General features: G+C 34.7%; 1 protein-coding gene across 1 annotated transcript; it reads right to left on the bottom strand.

The window, feature by feature from the left end:
• Positions 1 to 12,385: 12,385 nt before the first annotated feature.
• On the bottom strand, positions 12,386 to 14,283 carry LOC120277757 (SAP-like protein BP-73). The gene is made up of 2 exons (XM_039284601.1): positions 14,176 to 14,283; positions 12,386 to 12,880 (listed from the first exon to the last, which is right to left on the bottom strand). Exons 1-2 carry the CDS (start codon positions 14,281 to 14,283, stop codon positions 12,386 to 12,388), a joined length of 603 nt encoding a protein of 200 aa, XP_039140535.1.
• Between the last annotated feature and the right edge of the window lie 6,255 nt (positions 14,284 to 20,538).

Below are 20,538 nucleotides of genomic sequence, written 5' to 3' on the forward strand. Positions count from 1 at the left end.
AACTAGAAAATTTTATCACTTTTCCATAGCTAATCACCTGCAAATTTTTGAAGTTATTGGATTTGCAACCGATGAAATATGTTCGCTTAAGTAGACCCTTCTTGGATGTTGTTATTGTGCAGGACACGAGGAGAGAATTGTATTTTTATGATTTTCGAGGTTGAATTTGCCAAAGTACAGAATACAAAGAACGTTTGTTGTGATCTTAGCCACATGCCTGTAAAATTTCTCTATAATTGGATGTATGTGTTGGATTATATTCATGATTTGGTAAAAGCAGGCTGAAATTTAAATGTACAAAAATTTGGTGAATTTCATGTTATGCTATAATTTGAGATGGGCTAAGAATATTATGGAACTTGATCACATTGTAAATTGGTGAGTCCAAATTTATTTGAAGAGGAATTATGATGTTTGACAAGTTAAATATTGCTATAATAAAAAAAAAATTCCCAGAGGTTAATGTGTGCATGTTCCTGCCCTTTGCTTGTTTTGTTGGATAGTATTTGGTGCTTTGAGTGGCAAGATAATGATTGAAATTTTTTTGAGGAGAAAAAAAAAGTCTTATAATTCGATACTTTTCTTTGGTTTTCTTGAAACTAAGAAGAGGCTCTGAATGATATATTTGACATCTTCGTGTGTTCATTTGTATTGATTTTAGTGAATTAATGGTCAATTTAGAGAATGATTATGCACTTGGAAGGTGAATTAAGATCCATTGATGTAATGCTACAAGCAAAAAGATGTAAAGGATCATACTATAGTGTTTAGGAAGATTTAAGCAATTTTGATGATTAGACTCCAAATATTTGATTGTGGATAATTCAAGAAAGTTTAAGCTTGGTAGATACTTGGTGGCTCTTGGTCGGTTTCAATCTGCTTATGTTTTTTTCAATCAATGAGAAAATTTTAGAGTGTTCAAATATTGTTTTGGACTGGAGTATATGTATAATTTTGATGTTCTGATGTTTGATGGGTGTAAGTTTGATCTATGAGAATCATGTCAAGCGATTTTAGTAGGCAACATGGTTTCTAGTGGATGAGAAAGAAATTAATGGCATTTTAATATTTTCTAAACTTGTTTGATTTAGCCATCATATCCAGGAATTAGTAATTTTAATCGAGGTTTGATAGTTTTCGATGATGGCAATAAACTTGTGGTTTTAATTTCTTTTGAAGTCAAATGACAACAAATACATGATAATATATGCTCAGATTGATGTTTAATAGAGGATGCCAAGGGTATTGAATTCTATTTTATGTTTGATATTAGTTTGGGACAAACCTAAGGTTGGTTTATTGTTCACTTGTTGTGACCATCATCCTTAGAAGTATCATCAATCAAGTTTTGTTAAATCCATTGGTCTTGAATCTTATCAGCTAATCTGATGACACACAAACCTTTATATGGTCCGAATCATACTGGAAGTCTGCTTTGATTGATCAGATTTGAGTTTAGAGGACTAAACCCTTTTAAAGGAGGGGAGATTGTGAGCCCCACCCCTTAAATTAGATCCTAGGCGTCAATGCAAGTTTTTTTAATCAGAGCCATTGATTTAGAAGATTTTAAAACCCTTGCTCTTATCCTTACGGTTACCAAATATCACGATCTGATTGCAGCTCCACCCCCACGACCTCTTATAAAAAAAAAACCCTAGCCCTCATTTCCGTTTCCTTCATGGTGGTGCCGCCGGCAAGGACTAGTGGATCTTCTTTTCTAGAGTTTGTTCGCTTCTTTCAAGGTAGGATCCTAGAGCTTTGTGCATAATATTAATGATTATTAATACCGGTTGGCTCTAGATTTCTTTCTTTCTGAAACCCTAAATTTTGTTCTTATTTTTGATTCACCTTTAATCCTTAGATTTAGCCATTGAGTTTCTAGGATTTGTTCCCAATTTGTAGTTTGAAGGAGTTTTGTTTCTCTTTTGATGTATGCGCCTAAGCATATTCTTAGGATCTTTGACCGTGATGCTTGTATGGATTTAATCACGTCTCAAGGATGAGATTTTGCATGATATATTTGATGTAATGTGAAGTATAGTTGATTGAGGTATAATCTTTCGCCATGAAAAGGAATTGTTAGTTGATTTAATTTGATAGGTTTCAGATTTTCGTTTTCGACAATAGCAGAAATACCTCTCCGATTTTAGAGATCTTAGAGAAAGAATTTGGAGGAGATTAAAATATGAAAGTTGTAGATTTTGATGTTACCTAAATACCTGCAAAATATCAGATGTATTTCATCTGTAGTCTGTGAGATATAGCCTTATTAGCATAATTGTCTCGGATGATATTTCTGTGCAGAACTTGAAGAATCATGGTCAATTTTGATGATCAGGGAGATTGAATTAGATAAGGTGAAAAATAGGAAAGTCATTCCTTTTTGAGTTGTCTGGTTTCCAGTAAACTTTCATTAAGTTTGGAGTTGTAGGATAAGAGATATGCATATTTTAATAGTATATGTCTGAATTATAATTTTGCAGAAATAGTTAGAGATGCAATTGAATGTTATAAATTGAGTAGTACACTAAATTATGTGAATTTCGGCTATGTCATATTGTTAGGTGTCTATTATTCCCAGAATTTTTTTAAATTTGTGATTTGGAAAAAGTGTGAGTGAAGTTTTTGAGGGTTTTTAGTACTCATTGATCATGTTGGAATTATTGATATGGCTTTTAGAGTGGGAAATTGCTATTATACCCTCACAATAATCAATATTTGGGAGTGTAGAATAATACTTTGAACTTTTTGCATTTGTACCCTTCTAAAAAAATCTTTTTTTGTTTAATATTATTGTTTGTTAGCCTCGATTTTGTTATTTAAAAGCTAATAGGTAGGGATCTCTTCCCAAATATAGGGCATGCCAAAGGTGTAAGGTTTGAGAGTATTTTTTTGGGCGTTAATCGAGCAAGTATCCCACATATAAACCCTATTATATGTTTATACTTGAAAATTCAAGTTTTGTGAACTTTTTGGTATTTTTTTAAAGAAAATTACTCGATTATTTTTGACATATATATATTTTGGATTATTTATTTATTATTATTATTGGAATTACTTTAAATTATTTGAAATTTTGAGTTAATGATATTTTATTTTGGATTAGAATTATCTGAAAGGTTCAAGTATTTATTTTCTATTCGGATTATTTAATTTATAAAATTTTAGATAGTTTATCTAAATATGTATTATTCCAATTATGATTTTTAGATATGTTTTTTTAGTTAATTTTTTTTATTAAAGAATATTATTATTTTTATTATCTGTTCATGTTTGTATTCCATTAACTCGGTGTATTTTTGATATGACAAAAATGGGATCATGTTACTGTAAATTCTTGTACTTTGCTTGTTTTGAATTTTGTTAGTTCATCGTTTTGTGAACAGAAAGTATTTTGACATAGAAACTATTCCCCAAATAACTTTGCAATAACCCCTCACATCGGTGGTTAAACACCCGACCGTGTCGACACGTATTTTTTCTAGAAACCATAGTTTCCCACCGCTTTCCGTCGGTGAAGAATAACGACCTCGATAATTTTTGGCTCGGGGTCACCGAGGGTAAAAATATGACTTTTGTTAAATTTTGTCTCGTGTCACCGAGGGTAAACATATGAATTTTTGTGATTTTTGTTTTGGCAATAGTTGCTTGGGGGACCTATATGCTCGGGTTTTGACATCTTTGTTTACTTGAAATAATTCTGGTTTCCGTTTTTCTCATTTTGATAAATTATGATTTTGTGTAAATGATCCCAATATTTTTAGTGGGTGCTTCTTGGGCATGTCAAGCTCATAAATTTTGTTGATATTTTTTTTCAGATCAGGAGTAGAGATCAGTGGCAGATAGCTTAGCATGGATCGTTGGGCCATCGCCGTTTTATTTAGCTTGTAATAAGTCCCGATTGTTGTGGGCCTAGGTTTTATTTGAATAAGTTTATATTGTTTTTTTGCAATCCACTGAGTTTGAATTTTTTTTGTTGTTCTGTTTTGGATCAGGATTTGAGGCCTTGTATGCCTACTTGGTTTCGGCCTTGTAGGTGTACGACCGTTTGTCAGTGTCCCGGGTCCATAAAACTGGGTTCGGGGCGTGAGAATACATGAAGTCCAAAACACCAACAATGATAAATACATCAAAAAAAGAAAAAGTCAACTGCAATGTAATTAAGCTTTGTTCAGTGATATGGACCCCTTCAGAAGATATCAAATTCTAGAATTAATAAACCTTAAATTCCAATAGAACACAAGCTCAAAAAACCAACTTAAACTTCATAGACACCTAGTTACCTAAAGTTTAAAAGTACCCCCAGTAAATACATCAAAATCCAGAACTGTTCTTTGTACTGAGATCATATTTTCTTTAGTGATATGAAACCCCCTTTGGGAGACATTGGTTCTGAGATAGGGGAGTTCCAACAGCAGCATGAATGGCCTTCAACAACTACAAATTCCAAAATGGCAACAATATATAGATCACAATAGGAAAATTATAACTAAATTTAATAAACTCGATATTTTTGTAGTGATATCAAACCTCCTTTCGAACAAGAAGAAACTCTCTGCCAGAACTTTAGTTCACCTACTTCTACTTTATTGATAACTACAAACCTGAAAATTGAAAATACTAAAAATAAATAAGCCAAAATAAGAAAAAAACTATTTATGAAACCATGCTTTGTTTAGTGGCATATAACTCGTTTCCAATAGTAATAAACCATAGATTCTAAGAGCCAAAAGATCCACGGATTGATTTCGTTCCAATGCATGGTCACAACCTTAAAGTTCCAAAAAACCAACAATAAACAAAACAAAGTCGTTGCAAAATTTCAACAATAATTGTAACAAAATCATACAGGCCAATATAGCTAACGTAAATAAATATAAGTTCAAGTTTGAAGTGATGTAAAACCCCCCTGATCAAGAAGATTAATTCCTGATTAGAGCACCATAAATTGAGCACAATGGGGCAAAGAGCTGCCAATTAGAAGTTAATACTGCAGATCACAAAAAATCTATGAAGTATTACTGACAGATACTCATTACCAATTGTCTAGGCAACCATCATTGCTCTTCTCCACCAAGCTGAGAAAACAGATTAACTTCACAACAAAATTTGATTTAATCCATAATATCGACAAACAAATCTTTCATAAACAACACAAATTCCCAAAAATAATATATATGTTAATTAAAATCAAATTATCAATTATATGCAACATCAGAGATCAATCCAAACCTATCGAAACATCCACTGCTAATACTTCTCTGATCTGCATGATAAAACAAGATAAAAGAAAAGTAAAGTAGCCTAAATTTGATCTCTAAATTATCCAATACCTCAAACATAGAGAAGAAAAGAAAAGGAAAAAAACCTCATAAGCTCAATGAGGAAATTTCAATCTAGAAACTTTCTACATCTCCAACAAAAGGTGATCACCCTATCACAAGAACGGTCGCAACAGAAACTTTCTACATAAGTTTTCTACATGCATTATATTTATAGGTGCATTTCCCATTGTGTACATATACACTGGCCCTGCAAACTATACAAAATTATTAACCCTTCTTTGTTAATTATTTATCATGGTATATATATATATATATATTATGATATATATATATATGTACCATAATTCTTCATCTAGTGATCAAGATGTGGAGAGATAGAGTAATCATGTGATACTGGTCCTGTTGGGCTCTTCTCCTCCTGCATGAACTTCTTCATATCTTCAATGTTTCCAGAAAAGAAAGAGAAAGGAAAGGGGCCATAGATATCTTGTTGTCTCATCTTCATATGACTTCGTTTAGGTTTCAGCCAAACCAAGCAGTGTAAGTACAAGATTATGAAGCTAAATACAATGAAAAGAAGAGAAGAGAAGATCTCCATGGCTGATAACGGGCGTATAGATGATGTGGCATGTGCGTACATGGAGAAATACGAGGCAAGGCATTTCGGTAATTTGGCGGGCGACGGGATTTTAGGGTTGTGCCGGGTCTATTTGATGGGAAACGGGTCAAGGAACAAAAGTCACGTGTCCCACAAACTCGTGAGTCATACCAAAATTTGGCCAAATTCCATCGTTTAGGCCTCAAAAACCCTAATTTTGCTGTTTTAAGTAATAATTGATTTCCTCATATCTTACTATAGAAATCTCTGATTTGTGAGCCGTTTGTGGCAAAAGTCTTTATTTTGTTAGATCTTTTATTTCTTGTTGATATTTGAGAATTTACTATTTTTGGTAATTTTTCGAATTATCTCCTTTCTTAGTGCTATTATCGTCTATTTAATGTAAGCCTACGGGCAAGAGAAGGATCAGTTTTGTGATTATTATTTCATTGAGTAATAAAGATTTTACTCTTCCCAATTCCTGGATATCTTTGATCAATAGGTCTTGAAAGCTTGTTACTGGTTATTCGTGCACGAATCAACGGTCTCAAGTATACCGCTGCATCAATGGCCTTCATCTCCATCACTGATCTTCTCTGCTGCTTGATTTCTTGATATGTTTATAGGAAAAGGATGGGTTGAAAGGGCTATTGTCTTTAGTTTGTGGGATCACCATGTGAGCAGTGGCATTTAGATGCTATGTCCTTTTACATATAAACTATATATGGATGATATTATCTATAATTAATCTTTGTAAGCTTCTTTGTTTTTGTTGATAATGATGTTGAAAATTATATGAAGCACTTGAAGCATGTTATTCAGTTGAAAAACCTAACCAAAGTTTGGCACGTGATGCATGCATCATGAGTTTTTACTAACAGACACTCATTACTAACATGTCCACGCACCCATCAATGATCTCTTCCACCAAGCTGAGAAACTAAGATGGACAGGTTAACTTCACGATCAGATTTGATTAAAACAATAATAGTATCAAAAAACCCTTCGTAAACACAAATTATCTAGATCATATATACACTAATTAAAATCAATGCTCAAATATATAAAGCAGATAGACAACGCCTGATCCATGCTTCAAAACTCAGCTTTCTAATTGACAACAGAAGAAAATCAATCCAACTTATAGCTTTGACACACTCCAATCATAGATTTTGCATTAGAAGATCCTTTGAACAAACTGAAGCACCAAAACCATACGCTCAGAAAAGAAAGAATAAACCTGAAAAAAACATAAAAGGCTAAACTTGACCAATTGGAGAAAAAAGTCAACAATAGCACCAATAAACTGAAAAAATACAAAAAACTTGTTGTCAAATTATGTTTAAGTGTTATGCAAACCCTCTTTCTAGATAAAAGAAAAGACAATTTCTAACAAAACTAAGTACCAAACTAAAATTCTAGCAGAGATTGAAGCAAAGCATTTGTGGAACAAAACTAAGCACCAAACTGAAATTTATAATAGGCATCACAAATAATGTGTTATTTATATTCGGAAACTATCCATATAGCAAGTCAATCAAAATTAAATGCAAAATTAAGTGTCAACCCCCAATAAGCCAATCAATCAAATCGAAAGTCATATGATCACCAAAACAGACGATAGAAGATCCAAACCATTTCACTGCAATGCCATTAGTAACCTTTTTTTTTATAAAAAAAACCAGAATACAACCCCCAAATGGTAAGTAGTGTTGTTGGTGTATTCTAGCAAATGCAATTGGAACCCATAAGAAGCTCAATTCCTGGGTTCTTGGCAACTTGCTAATTGTTACTGGCTTGGAATTGAAGAATTCTAGTTATCAGATTGAGGTGTTTTCCTTTCTTAGGTGATGAATGCCTATGTAGTAAATCTGGTTGTTATTTTTATGTCAGCGTAAGTTAAACTGAACAAGAATTGTAATTATTATCATTTCCTATCTCTCAAGCAATTTGTAGTTTAATCTCAGCTGTGTTCAAATTATCTCTGTTTCTGTAAGGTCTCTTTGGGCATCAAAGGCAAATAAAAGGGATCAGAGGGATTCTGCAGAGACCCTTTGAAAATGAATGATGCTCCTAAGGTAAACTCTCAAATTTATGTTATTATAGTGAGCTTATACGGTTTAATTCAATTTTCTTACCCACTCATTAGGCAGCATCACCACAGCCACAGCTGCATCCATTTATGTCAGGTATAGAGCTTTTCTTGTTTTCTTTTAATTTCTTGAATTCAGCTGTTGCTTTTTTAGAGAAGCTAAAGATGAATTTTGTTTGGCAGAAATATTGTCAGTCTCTTTCCTTCTCATAGCTTTCAGTCTCCTTAACAAATAGAAACAACTACATAGATCATACAAAAAGAAAACAATGACAAACTAGTGTTGGACTCTATTTTCATACTCTTTCCCCATCAATGACTCCCTGATCAATGGAACATGGGCAAAGCCAAAAGCACGGAATCATGTAACAAGACCCAATTATCAGTTATAAGTAGCATCAGAGATTAGATTAAATTTATAAAAACATCAACCACTAAGACTTCTCCAATCGATCATACTAGAGAAAAGAAAAAGCAAAGTAGCCTAAATCCTATCTCAAAATTATCCAATACTTATCCAACATATAATAATCTCTCCAATCGCATTAATAAACCAAGAAGGAAAATAATCTGATCACCCAATCAGGAACCATAATTATAACTAGATGAATAATTTTCAGAGTACACTGATAAAAATACTGTGAAAAGATATTTAACATATTACATTTATATAGTTAATATTTTATTTTAAGAAATACTGATTTGAATTTGGACCAAACTTATAAATATGGAATTATTTCTATTGTTTTGCAAATTGTAGTTGTGCTAGACCAACTAGAAACCAATGTGTTTTTAACATGCATAATGTAAAATAAAACAACATTAATAGCATGCTAACAGATGCTTGTTTGAAGAAAAAGCAAAAACCAAGTTACATATCTATGGCAACCACCATTATTAACAATTCTTATTGCCAACAGGAAGATGGTAATCAAAGTTCTTAGATTAATTAAAACAAGGTTAAACAATAAATTTTTTTTGTGGTAGAAACTAAGTTTCTAAAACCCCCAGAAACTGATTTTTAAAAAAAATAACAAGACATATCAAGCATACACAAACTTTAGCAACCTTATTATGCGACATGAAAATAGAACTATTTTCAAAAATACCCATCACCAAGCATGTGAATTTCCCACCAGCCACAAACACATTCTCCAAACAAAATACCATGTTCTAATTGCTCTTAACAGGCAGAGTGGCCAGATCATCTTCAATGGAAAATCTAATGAAATCCATAACATTAACCAACAATTCCTTCACAAAGGTGAAATTGTACAAAATACCACTTTCTAATTGCTTTTAACAAACACAATGGCCAGACTACCTCCAATAGCAAATCCAATTAAACCCATAACATGAACTAACAAATCATTCACAAACAAAAACAAAAATCTAGATCATATAATATAAAGCAATATAAAAAACTTAAGCCATTGATGCTAACTGGTAACTACAAACCACGTTTTTCTCAACATCACAAACTTGGGAGGACACACCTTGGGAAAATCCCAAATGTTACATTTTCTAGAAAAGTTGAATTTTTCATACAATTATTTATATGGAAAAATCCCATACATTAGCAAATTGATCACTTCTAATAATCCATCTATTTGTCCTAGCAATCTTAATGTTTGTGCAACTCCTCTAGCTAACCATTGCACATGTAATAGACTAATATTAGATAGCCAAGTTGACAAACACAAAAATTTGGATAATTGTGATACAACTGTTTGGTTTGTCATTGCTTCGATGCTAGGACTTATGGTTGAGTTTTGATCAATGTAGGGGTGCACTATTGTTCAAAAAAAAAAAAAGAGGAAACATAGTGACTATCCAAGGGCAATAGAGGTTTGGTTTGGATGAGATCAAGAGATCAAGGTTAAACTAAAGCCCTAATTGCAGCTAACCTATGAAGCATGGACATGGATATGGGGACATGAACGACACGACACGGACACGGCAATAAAAATTTATTATATATATGTTTAAAATACATATTATAAATACAAATTATTTTATTTTGTATCTAATTTATTGGAAAATTTGAATTTAAAATAAATTATTTTATTTATAATTTATTTTTATAATGTATGTTACAAACAAGATATATTTGGCACTTGTTAAGATACCATGGCCCATGATACATACCTATTAAAACAGAAAATGCATGCACTATTAATTTGGAAACTCAATGACATGGATTTATCCATCTAATTTACATGATAGTAATCAATGGCCAAGATTCATTAAGAAGGAAAACTTAAAACCCTAAAAATAAGTAGATGTTTCCTCTTTCCAAACCCTAAAATTAAGCAGTCGCCTTCTTCCAAACCCTAAACCTAAAATCAAGCCCCACCCACAGCCGCCTCCTCCCAAACCTCAGCGTGACCTCCATCATCTGCAACACCTCCTTTCTCTAAAAATCTCATCACCTTCCCTCTTCATTTTTTGTCCTTCTACAGGTTTCATGCCGAAAAGACAACGTCCCTATCTTTCTTGTCTTTTCCAACTAAGGAGATGTCGATGAAGGCAATACGAGCATTGACGGCAGGGGGAGGTCCGGAATCAGGTACTTGGGACGTTCTCCACCTTAGTCTGCTGGGGGGGGTGAAGCTCTGTGAAGGTTGTCAAACATTTTCCAATAGAACTCTACTTCAACCGTGCCCGGGCTGTGTCAAGAGTTCTCCATTCCATTTAACTATATTTTACCGTGTTAAAGGGTGTCCGACACCGTATCCGGCCTTGTCGACGCTATATTCATGTCCGACACCGGCATGATACCGGGACATTGGGAAAATGACATGTCTATGCTTCCGAGCTGCTAACCAATGTAGTATCACTAGCATAATTTGTAACTCAAGTCACAACTCATATATTTATGTGTATTTCTCCATCTATTTTTATTGATGTCATAAATAAATTGTCTTTCTCTTTTGTTTCCTACATTCAACATAGTTTTAGACGTACTTGCTCTCATCTACTAGGAACTTCACTAACATTAATGGCTGCAATAGATCTCATCACTATATATTGCATCGACAAGCCCTTACATGGAATTTCACAAACACAAAGCTTTACACCAAGTGCCTAGTTTTGATGCTATTAAAAAATAAGTATATTGATTATAAGGACAATGGAAAACCACTCACATGTTCAAGAAAAAGAAGTTGATTTAGAATTACCTCTAAAATTGGCATCCTAGTCCTCACAGAAGCAATATTTGATAAATCAATATTGGCGATGGCTATTCTAGTAGAAAGACTATCTGACAAGGCAAAAGCCATGAAAGAAACATGAATTATGCTATCGGAAGTTCTGGACTTGGGAAACAATATATGTGAAAGACAACAAGAATAAAAATGCACATGATTCATTAATGCAAGATGAAAAAAGTTTACTGATCACAAATTATAAATGGTATCCACAATAATCTTTTATCAACAAAGAAAGAAACATACTGTGAAGTGCATACCTTTGGAGTGATCCTTTTTTAGAAGGCTCGTGACCTGCCCTCATTTGAATAAATGGTCAAGGGCATCTCTCACTTTACTATCTAATCAACTATCTCAAAAGTAAAGGAAAAATGTTATAATTTAATTGGTCTATCTTTTAAATTTTCATCTTCTAGGGAAAGCCAAGAAGTAAGAAATTATCCTCAAGACAACAAACATAGCATGTAGCATTATCAAGTTTCTTTCAGGATGCATTTATAGTTTTATTTGTGAGCCACATCCTTGAATCAGCATTGTAAAACATATGCACACTACACCACTAGAAGAAAAAGATACATAAACTCACTAGGTAGCCGGCCTATATAACTCTTCCCCATGGATCAATAATTAGAGAATCACCATTGCTTTCCCATTTTCTCATTGTGCTTTCAAGCTTGATCTGCTGCAACTACCTACAACATGGATGCAGGGGAAAAAAGGTTACAAATTGTCACTTCTCATGTAGCAGAGTTTCTAAATATTTAACTATGTCATACATCTCTATGTTACAAGCAGTAATATATTTACCATATATCTCCAAAGTCCGTAATCAAATACTGCAAAAAATATTTAACATATTATGTTTATTTATAAAGTTAATAATAGTTTATTTTAAGAAATCTTGATTTGGATCTGGACTAAACTTATAACTATGGCATTATTCATATTTTTTTTTTTGCAAATTATACTTGTGCTTGACTGGCCAACTTGAAACAAACCAATGTGTTGTTAACATGAATGATGTAAAATAAAATAATTATTCCAAACATACTTGAAGGAAATCAGACCCGTAAATCAGCCAATCTTTAAATCAGAACCTGCAGTATCAACAATCATCCTTTCACTGTTCATCTACTGTAATCCCCCAATCTAGAATCCTGTCTTGAATGAATCAGAACCATTAAAACCCTTGATCAAGTCATTCCGAGTTGATGTCTTCATCTGCTACAAATACTAGTTGAAATTTCACCCTTGGAATAGGAGATCTCTGCTTGAAATTTGAAGTTGGCCTGGGGTTTGGAGCAGGTTCTGACGCATTAACTTCTTTGTTGATATTATTAGCATCAAAGAAGTTTGAAACTAGCTCATCCTCAAATTGATTTCTTCTGTCTAGCAAGTCATTTTGATCATCTTCTTCAGAAGTCTTTCTGTCCAGATCAGCTGAGTGCTTCCTTAATAACTTGAGAAGGGAATCCACATTCCCTCTCTCACTTTGACATTTCTGTGTCACATCAATTCTCTTTTCTTCCTTGATGGATGCTAGTTCATGTAACTGTGCTTGGATTTTTCTAAAGGGCTCAACAATCTCCCTCTCACTTTTACCTGGAGTAGCAGTAGCTTGATACCTTTGGTTGCTAGAAAGAGAAATTAGTGGCTCGTTTTTGGAGGATAGTACATCACTAACTTCACCGTTCTAAGAATTGTCTAAACCTTGTAATTAACCTGCCTTTAGAGATGCCTTTGTTTTGCCTTGAGAAATCTGAGTTCCTTCTATGGCTGTTGGAACTTTCTTGGCATGCTAAAAATGGCTTCCTCACACCATAAGTAGGAAACTTTTTTGAAATGACATTAGCGCTATGACAGAGTCTGCCTAATCCAAGAGAAGAATAAAGAGGTAGAGCTGCTCTTGCAGATGCCCGTGGGCAAAAAAATACATTTTCTATCATATATCACATAAACTGGCCACAAAATAAATAAATAAATAAATAAACTAAGAATGTTCAATATCTCTATTTCTTTGGGTGTGTGTTTGATGATTGTAGAAAAGTCTGTATCCCAAAAAAAGACTAATAACAACAATGTCCACCACAATCTTTTCTTCAATTCAACAGAAGCTGATCACATGCCAATGTAATGGAAAATTAAAATAGGTTAATTGACCCTCTTTTTAGCATTTTCAATGTTGAAAGTAGCGAGAAGAGTAATATTAATATGCTTGTGCTATAATCCTTTTGTATCTTATAGATTTGGATATATTGAGATGGAAATGAAATAAACTTGTTGATTACAATGATAGAGTTTATACAATATATGCTTCAAGAGAAAATAGAAGTCTGCTTAATTAAAGCTAATTAGCATGGTTTGTGTTCCTACAAGGGAAAAGGGATAATGGTACTTGCTCCAAAATATTGTTTTTTGAATTATTTACATTCATGAAAGTAAAATTTTCTCATCAAATTAGAAGAAGCCCTATGGTGGAGAAACTATATCATGAAACCAAAAAGCAACTTCAAAACACATATGCTACAAGGTAAACTGAAAAAAGACTGTCAATATAAATTTCTGACATTAAACAAATATTAAAATAGCATTCACTCACCTGTATCACCCAATCACTTTGGCAGGTGAAATATGCTTGATGTTTTAATTTCTTGAAAGGCTACTTAGTATGAAACACATTGCTACATGTATAATAATCTAGTTAAAACAAAGGGTAATTTTCTTCTGTGCGTACCTAAGTATGTACTTATTTCACTTGGAGCACCTTATTTCGATTTGTATCAATTTGAGCACTGCAATTTGATTTCCCTACAACGGGAGGGCACTGAGATGATTCCGGTGAAGGTTTGCTGATGTGTCCACCAGAATGCAGCCGTGGATTTTATTTTTCCGTGTCGGATGAAGATGTGGCATTACCAGCTGGATGACTTATCCGAGTGGCGGCCCTTGTTGCCACGGAGGATGCCACATCAGCCTCTTCTCTCTCACTCTCCTCCTTTCCCGTTCCTTGCCCGTTAGGTTTGCCCTAGAGAAAGCTAGCTGTTCCCCTCCCCCTATGCCGTTTTGCCCCTTCCCCTTGCTTTGCTCGCCAGCCATCCGTCGGGGTCGTCATCTTTGCCTTAGAGAACGCCAGCCATCCTAACGCCAGTCACACGCTTTGCCTCCTCGTTTTGCCCCCTCTAGAGGCTTGGAAAATGCGAACTAACCAGCCGTCCACCATATACCAGATGAAATCCTCTTCCGAACTCTTCAAGATTTTGGAGGACTTTAGATAGTTACAATGTTACTTGAATTTATGATTTGAGTACATTATATTTAGATCATTTTTGTATAGAAATTCATGCAGTGAATTAGTTGCTTCATCTTCACTGTTATTTTTGTATAGAAACTACAGGTTATTTTCTTTCGAAATTATTTGTAATAATTTTTTTTGTTGCTATTAATGAAATTTAATTTTGTGTTAATTGGATGGATGATACAGCAGAAACTTTGATAATGTTTGAATTTCAATTTAACTAATGTGTTATCTTATCATAATCTGTATTAGCTGAATTGAGTCAGCAGTTGTTTAAATATCAATGAATTCAACATGATATTCAAGCCATTTATATCAATACCAAGTTTGTATTTCCTGCATCTTTTTAACAATTACCATTTATAACGATAAGCATTTTCCTAATGAACAAATGACCCTGAGAACTCAATATAAAAATATTGGGATCAAAATTTGCAGTTTTCATTCATATTATGTAAAGTATTCTTGGAGACAAAAATATATATGTTTACAATATCAGAATAGCAGTAGCCTGTCAATAGAAACTAAGCACATCTATTAGTAGGTTTACATTGTCAAAATGCCACTAATATGTCAAAACAAGCTAATAAGATTATGAGACTGCTCTTCAGCTAGTATTTCCTGCAGCTGGTGCAAACTTTCCAATACCAGGAGGAACCCATTCTTTTTTCTTTTTCATTGGAGGTCCCGCTTGAGTCTTAGCTTCCATGTTTTTGTTCTTCATTCTGGGTCTCAACACAGGAGCTCTTGAGGTTGTAGGAGCCTTCTTGCTTGATTCTCTGTTGGTTGTAGGTTCCACAGGATTTGTTACATCATGTTGCTTAGCACCTACAACTGTGTTATTTTTCTTTCCTCCTCTAGTCTCAATTTTGCTCTTCATTGGCCTCCTTTCAGTTTCAATTGGTAAATTCTGGAGAGCAGGTTGCTGTGATCAATAACCTGCAATTTTGGAAACAGATCACCTATCTAATGTTGTAATTTTTTTGCAGTAATATTACATTACCTGTGATATGGTTGTCACTTGAATTTGTTGAGTTTCACTAGGTTGGTTATTCATTTCTGTTTGAATGAAGTTATTAACTTGACAATGTCAAGGAAAACAAATCAACCATAACAATGTTAAAAAAAAAAGGAAATGACTCCAAACATACTAACTGGAAATGTTCCTCCAAAACCTGTGGATCAATTGCATCCATAGGATTATTGGCATTGTCCTGTTGAAATCATTGCAATTATATTACTGGATGGTTAATTCTTATACCCAAATACATGAAAATCACATAAGCAGAAGGGGAAAAGGAAATCACCTCAGATTGTTCCATATCATTAGTTGCTGCATCACTTGGCTGTCCTGGTTCATTTTGCAACCTGGCCTATCATATATATATATATATATATGCATGGTTACAAATCATGGCTTAGTACTAAATAAAAATTTATTTCAATCAATTCATAAATTAAGCTGCAAAGGTACCTCAATTCCATGGAATCTTTTGTTATGGCCGGCAGCACCACATATGCTGCAAGTGATCTTCCTGCCCTTCATGCTGACCTTTCCTTTGGTGTATCTAGCCTCCTCATTTGGCTCTCTCCTCCTCAACATTGTTTTCTTCCCTCTTTTGTTGTTTACAGGTGGAGGTGGGATCATAGGGCTATGGGTACTACTAGGCCAACAACTCCTATCCTGTGTGGGATATAGAATGTGGCTATAGATTGCTAGAAATGTGGACACCTTGTAACATTCATCTATATAATTTTCAGGCTTGTCCTGGTTGTAATATAATGCAGAGATTGCATGAGCACATGGCACTCCAGTTAGTTGCCACTTTCTACAAGAGCAAGTTTTTTCTATTCTGTCCACCACAAATTGGCCCTCATTGCCTAGGACTTGGTATTGTGCACCTCCTGACCAGGTTGTGCTATAAGTAAAGCTAAATGCCTTTGCCTTTTCTAGTTTTTTCATTATTCTAGGACAATACTCACTGCCACATTTCTGCATAGCATCTCTTTTCTTTTGAATCTTGCACATCAACTTTGTTCTAATAATTTCATTCAATGTCATTATCCCTTTGCTCCTTGCTCCAAGTATTACACTATTAAAAACATTCACGAGAGGTTATTCAAGAGCATGTCACATTTAAAAAAATAGGTCTAAAGTGTGCCCTAGACCAATGCTCAGAAAGTGCTATTTTTCTAGGAACCCATAAGCTCCGAGGGACATTGCCTTCAAAAGTTCCATTTCTTTATTAAATGCAGGTTTGTAAGTGGCCCTCGCACATTTCCATAGTTGATCTTTTAGAGCTTTTCCTTTGTAATTATTTTTGAAGTTAGTGTGTATATGCCTAACACAATATCTGTGTTCACTATTGGGGAATAGGTCTTGCAATGCAGGTATTAGGCCCTATAATGATATTTATTTCCCATATATTATACAATACACAAGGACAAACAAGAAGACAACAAAAAACAAAGAAAAGGAAAACAACATGGATCAGTTAAAGCTTATATTTTAACACCTATATAAAATTAATTGAAGAGGAAGTGTTATGAGAACAAACCTTCTGCCGATCACTCATGAAAGCCCAAAGTTGGTACATTGTTGATGTCCAAATCGACTGACTAGCAACTCAAGAACCATCTCCGATTATAATTGTTCTCCCTATCCACCATCGCTTATGCAATGGGATAGATACAATCATTTGCATCTATCCCCACAAATTTGAAAAGTAGTTGCCCTCCAAACAAACCCTTCAACCAGCAACCATCTACTGAAATTACTGGTCTGCATCCTTCTAGAAATCTTGCCTTCAATGGAGACAAGCAGACATACATCCCTTCAAAAACACCTTCACAACATTTGAATTTGAAAGTAGACCGTGGGTGTGTCCTCATAAGCTCAAGCCTGTAGTCATACAAGCTCTTCATCTGCTCATGTTCATCACCAGCTAACATGCTATTTGCAGGACAAAATGAAATGGTGTCAAATAATCAGCAGTAAATTATAACATGCACTAACATAAGCATTAATATGAAGTAAATATAGTAGTACCTTAGAGCAAGTGATTTTGCCCTCCAAGCTTTTAGTCTAGTAATCTCAACCTCCTGATTTTGCTTGACAGCCTGAATAATGCCTGCCAGAGACCAACCAGGATCTGCCCTAAATTGAGTCATGTAGGTCTAAGCAATCCATTTTGCACTTACATGCCTTACATTATGATCTCTACTGCACTCATGCTTGAGAATCCCAGATTTTATTTGAATTGTGTCCTTATCTTTGATCATGGGAGCTGCCCACAAGTAGAAAAGACAACCTTTCTTGCAAATTGCCTTGCATCTTTTCCTATTACTGGGTCTAAAATTCATAACATACCTATGCTTTATTCCGTAGTTCCTAACAGCCTCCTTAAATTGTTTAAAGCTGCTGAACTTCATTCCAACTGCGAAATGGGGATCCTTCATATCAATTTCTTCTTGGAACTCTGGGTATTTTGGTTTGCTTGGACCTGCATCTTCATCATCTGTTGAAGAAGTTGAGTGCAAACATGAGTCAGATTCTCCATAGTCAGAGTTAGGTTCTTCTTCTTCTTCATGAACATCACCTCCTACTCCTATTCCTTCATTTCTTGAATGTCTAACCATATCAAGCCCAATGGCATCATCACTGCCCTCATTTATGTCTTCTTCCTCACTGTCAAAGCTATAGTCTGAGTCATATAACTCACTCCCTTCATCATTTTTCCCTTGGTGTTCAGGAGAAACATCTTGCATATCAACATTCTCATTTATGTCCTATTCCTCATCATCATTCCCAGCAGAATCATTTTGCATATCAACATTTTCAACTTCAACCTGTTCCTTGGCATTATTCCCAAGAGAAGCATCTTGCAGGTTAACATTATCTTCAGCAAATGGTTTATCAGCATCATTGCTTGTACTTATGCTGCATACCTTGGCATATATACTCATCAGCCTATTTCGGGAAACATTTGAGGCCATCTCCAAGGCATCTGCATCATTTTTTATTTCTGCCAAGCTCAAGCCATTACCATTGAATCTCAACCACCAAAATGTGCAACCTTCTTCTTGCAAATCCAACTCCTTGGCCATGCTCAACAGTTCTAATCTAGACATCTTATCAATGCAGCAGTAGTCAATATAGCCGGCAAGCTCCCTGCTTTCCCACTTATGCACATCATCACTTGTATAAGACAATTTTATTGTGAAGTAATCACTGCCAGGGGCTGAAATATAATTTTCCCAACCATAATTAGCTAGACATGGAAAACAAAAGAAGCTAACTAATCATATTGTACTAAAAGCCGATAACAAACAAACAAGAGATGCTGTCATATTTTTTGTTGCAAAAAAAAGTAGATAATATCCTCACAGCTGAAAGCCAGAAATTGCATATCATAACCAATAAACTTATGAAAATAAGGAACTCATCCGAAATTTGCAGAACATCAGCATTATAAGCTTGCCATTGGACCACAAATTAGATTTTCGAGAAAATATAAAGAGGAATATGTGCTTGTAGTCTACATTCTTCTATTCTGCTAAGACCACTGCAATGATAGGGATAAATAATACGGGAAAATGGTAGCTGCAAATTAAAGGTGCCTGATGAGATTACATGAGACACAAAATGTTTAGATTTATATAGTTAAACTATATCCAATATGAGTTCTGTATCACCGCATGGCAACATGCTTAAACATGAGTTGCAATTACATTTCTTCCTATTATAGAAAAAAACAAACATAAACAGAATCCTTAGTTAAATTAAATTGCATCACAATGACAATTGAATACTCATTAGCGAATAATATGAAGTTTGCATAGAAGCATATTAAGTAAGCTCATTTAAGTATACTTACTATTAGTTTACCTAATCGTATTGCATAGACATTTCCTAAACATACTATGACCTTCTAAAATTCTCTTTCTTATAACTCTTTGTACTGAATTATTAACAAACATATAGTGTAACAAAAGTAAAGTATAATTCTTTGTACTGAATTATTAACAAAAGTAGAAAACATATTAGAATAGAATGATAATCCAACCTTTGCACATTGATTACGAGTTAGGTTCCAGTCTATGCGATCATATATTAAGTAGTCACCCAGGACCACTCCTCAATGTCCATTTATTTTAATTCCTTATTGAAATAAGAACTCACCTAGGGACCACTCTTCAATATCTATATTTAAAGACAGACATGTAGTCTGAAAAAAGTACACCTTATTAAATTATAAAAGTTGTCAGTTAAGCATTATAAAAGTTGCCACTTTAGCATTAGAATTACATCTATTGCAGATGCTGAATGCAAATCATCAATGTACTCAAAGGAATTTACACAAGCACCACTGATGCTAAAATTGATATAAAATTCTAATTTCATGACAAATTGGCAATGTACTTACGATAAGTTGGAGATCCTAATTCCGGGGGCCTTATCGCCCAATCGACGTCCATCATGCAGTCACTAGGCGCAAATGGAGGCTATTATATGCTTGAGGACTGGTTTGTGTTCTCGGGGCCTCTGCTCCAAGCCTCTGGAGGGGGCAAAACGAGGAGGCAAAGCGTGTGACTGGCGTTAGGATGGCTGGCGTTCTCTAAGGCAAAGATGACGACCCCGACGGATGGCTGGCGAGCAAAGCAAGGGGAAGGGGCAAAACGGCATAGGGGGAGGGGAACGGCTGGCTTTCTCTAGGGCAAACCTAACGGGCAAGGAACGGGAAAGGAGGAGAGTGAGAGAGAAGAGGCTGATGTGGCATCCTCCGTGGCAACAAGGGCCGGCACTCGGATAAGTCATCCAGCTGGTAATGCCACATCTTCATCCGACACGGAAAAATAAAATCCACGGCTGTATTCCGGTGGACACATCAGCAAGCCTTCACCGGAATCATCTCAGTGCCCTCCCGTTGTAAGGAAATCAAATTGCAGTGCTCAAATTGATACAAATCGAAATAAGGTGCTCAAAGTGAAATAAGTACATACTTAGGTACGCACAGTAGAAAATTACCCTAAAACAAAAGGAATTCTATAATATA

Source organism: Dioscorea cayenensis, chromosome 15 (genome assembly GCF_009730915.1).
Source record: "Dioscorea cayenensis subsp. rotundata cultivar TDr96_F1 chromosome 15, TDr96_F1_v2_PseudoChromosome.rev07_lg8_w22 25.fasta, whole genome shotgun sequence".
Classification (NCBI taxonomy): Eukaryota; Viridiplantae; Streptophyta; class Magnoliopsida; order Dioscoreales; family Dioscoreaceae; genus Dioscorea; species Dioscorea cayenensis.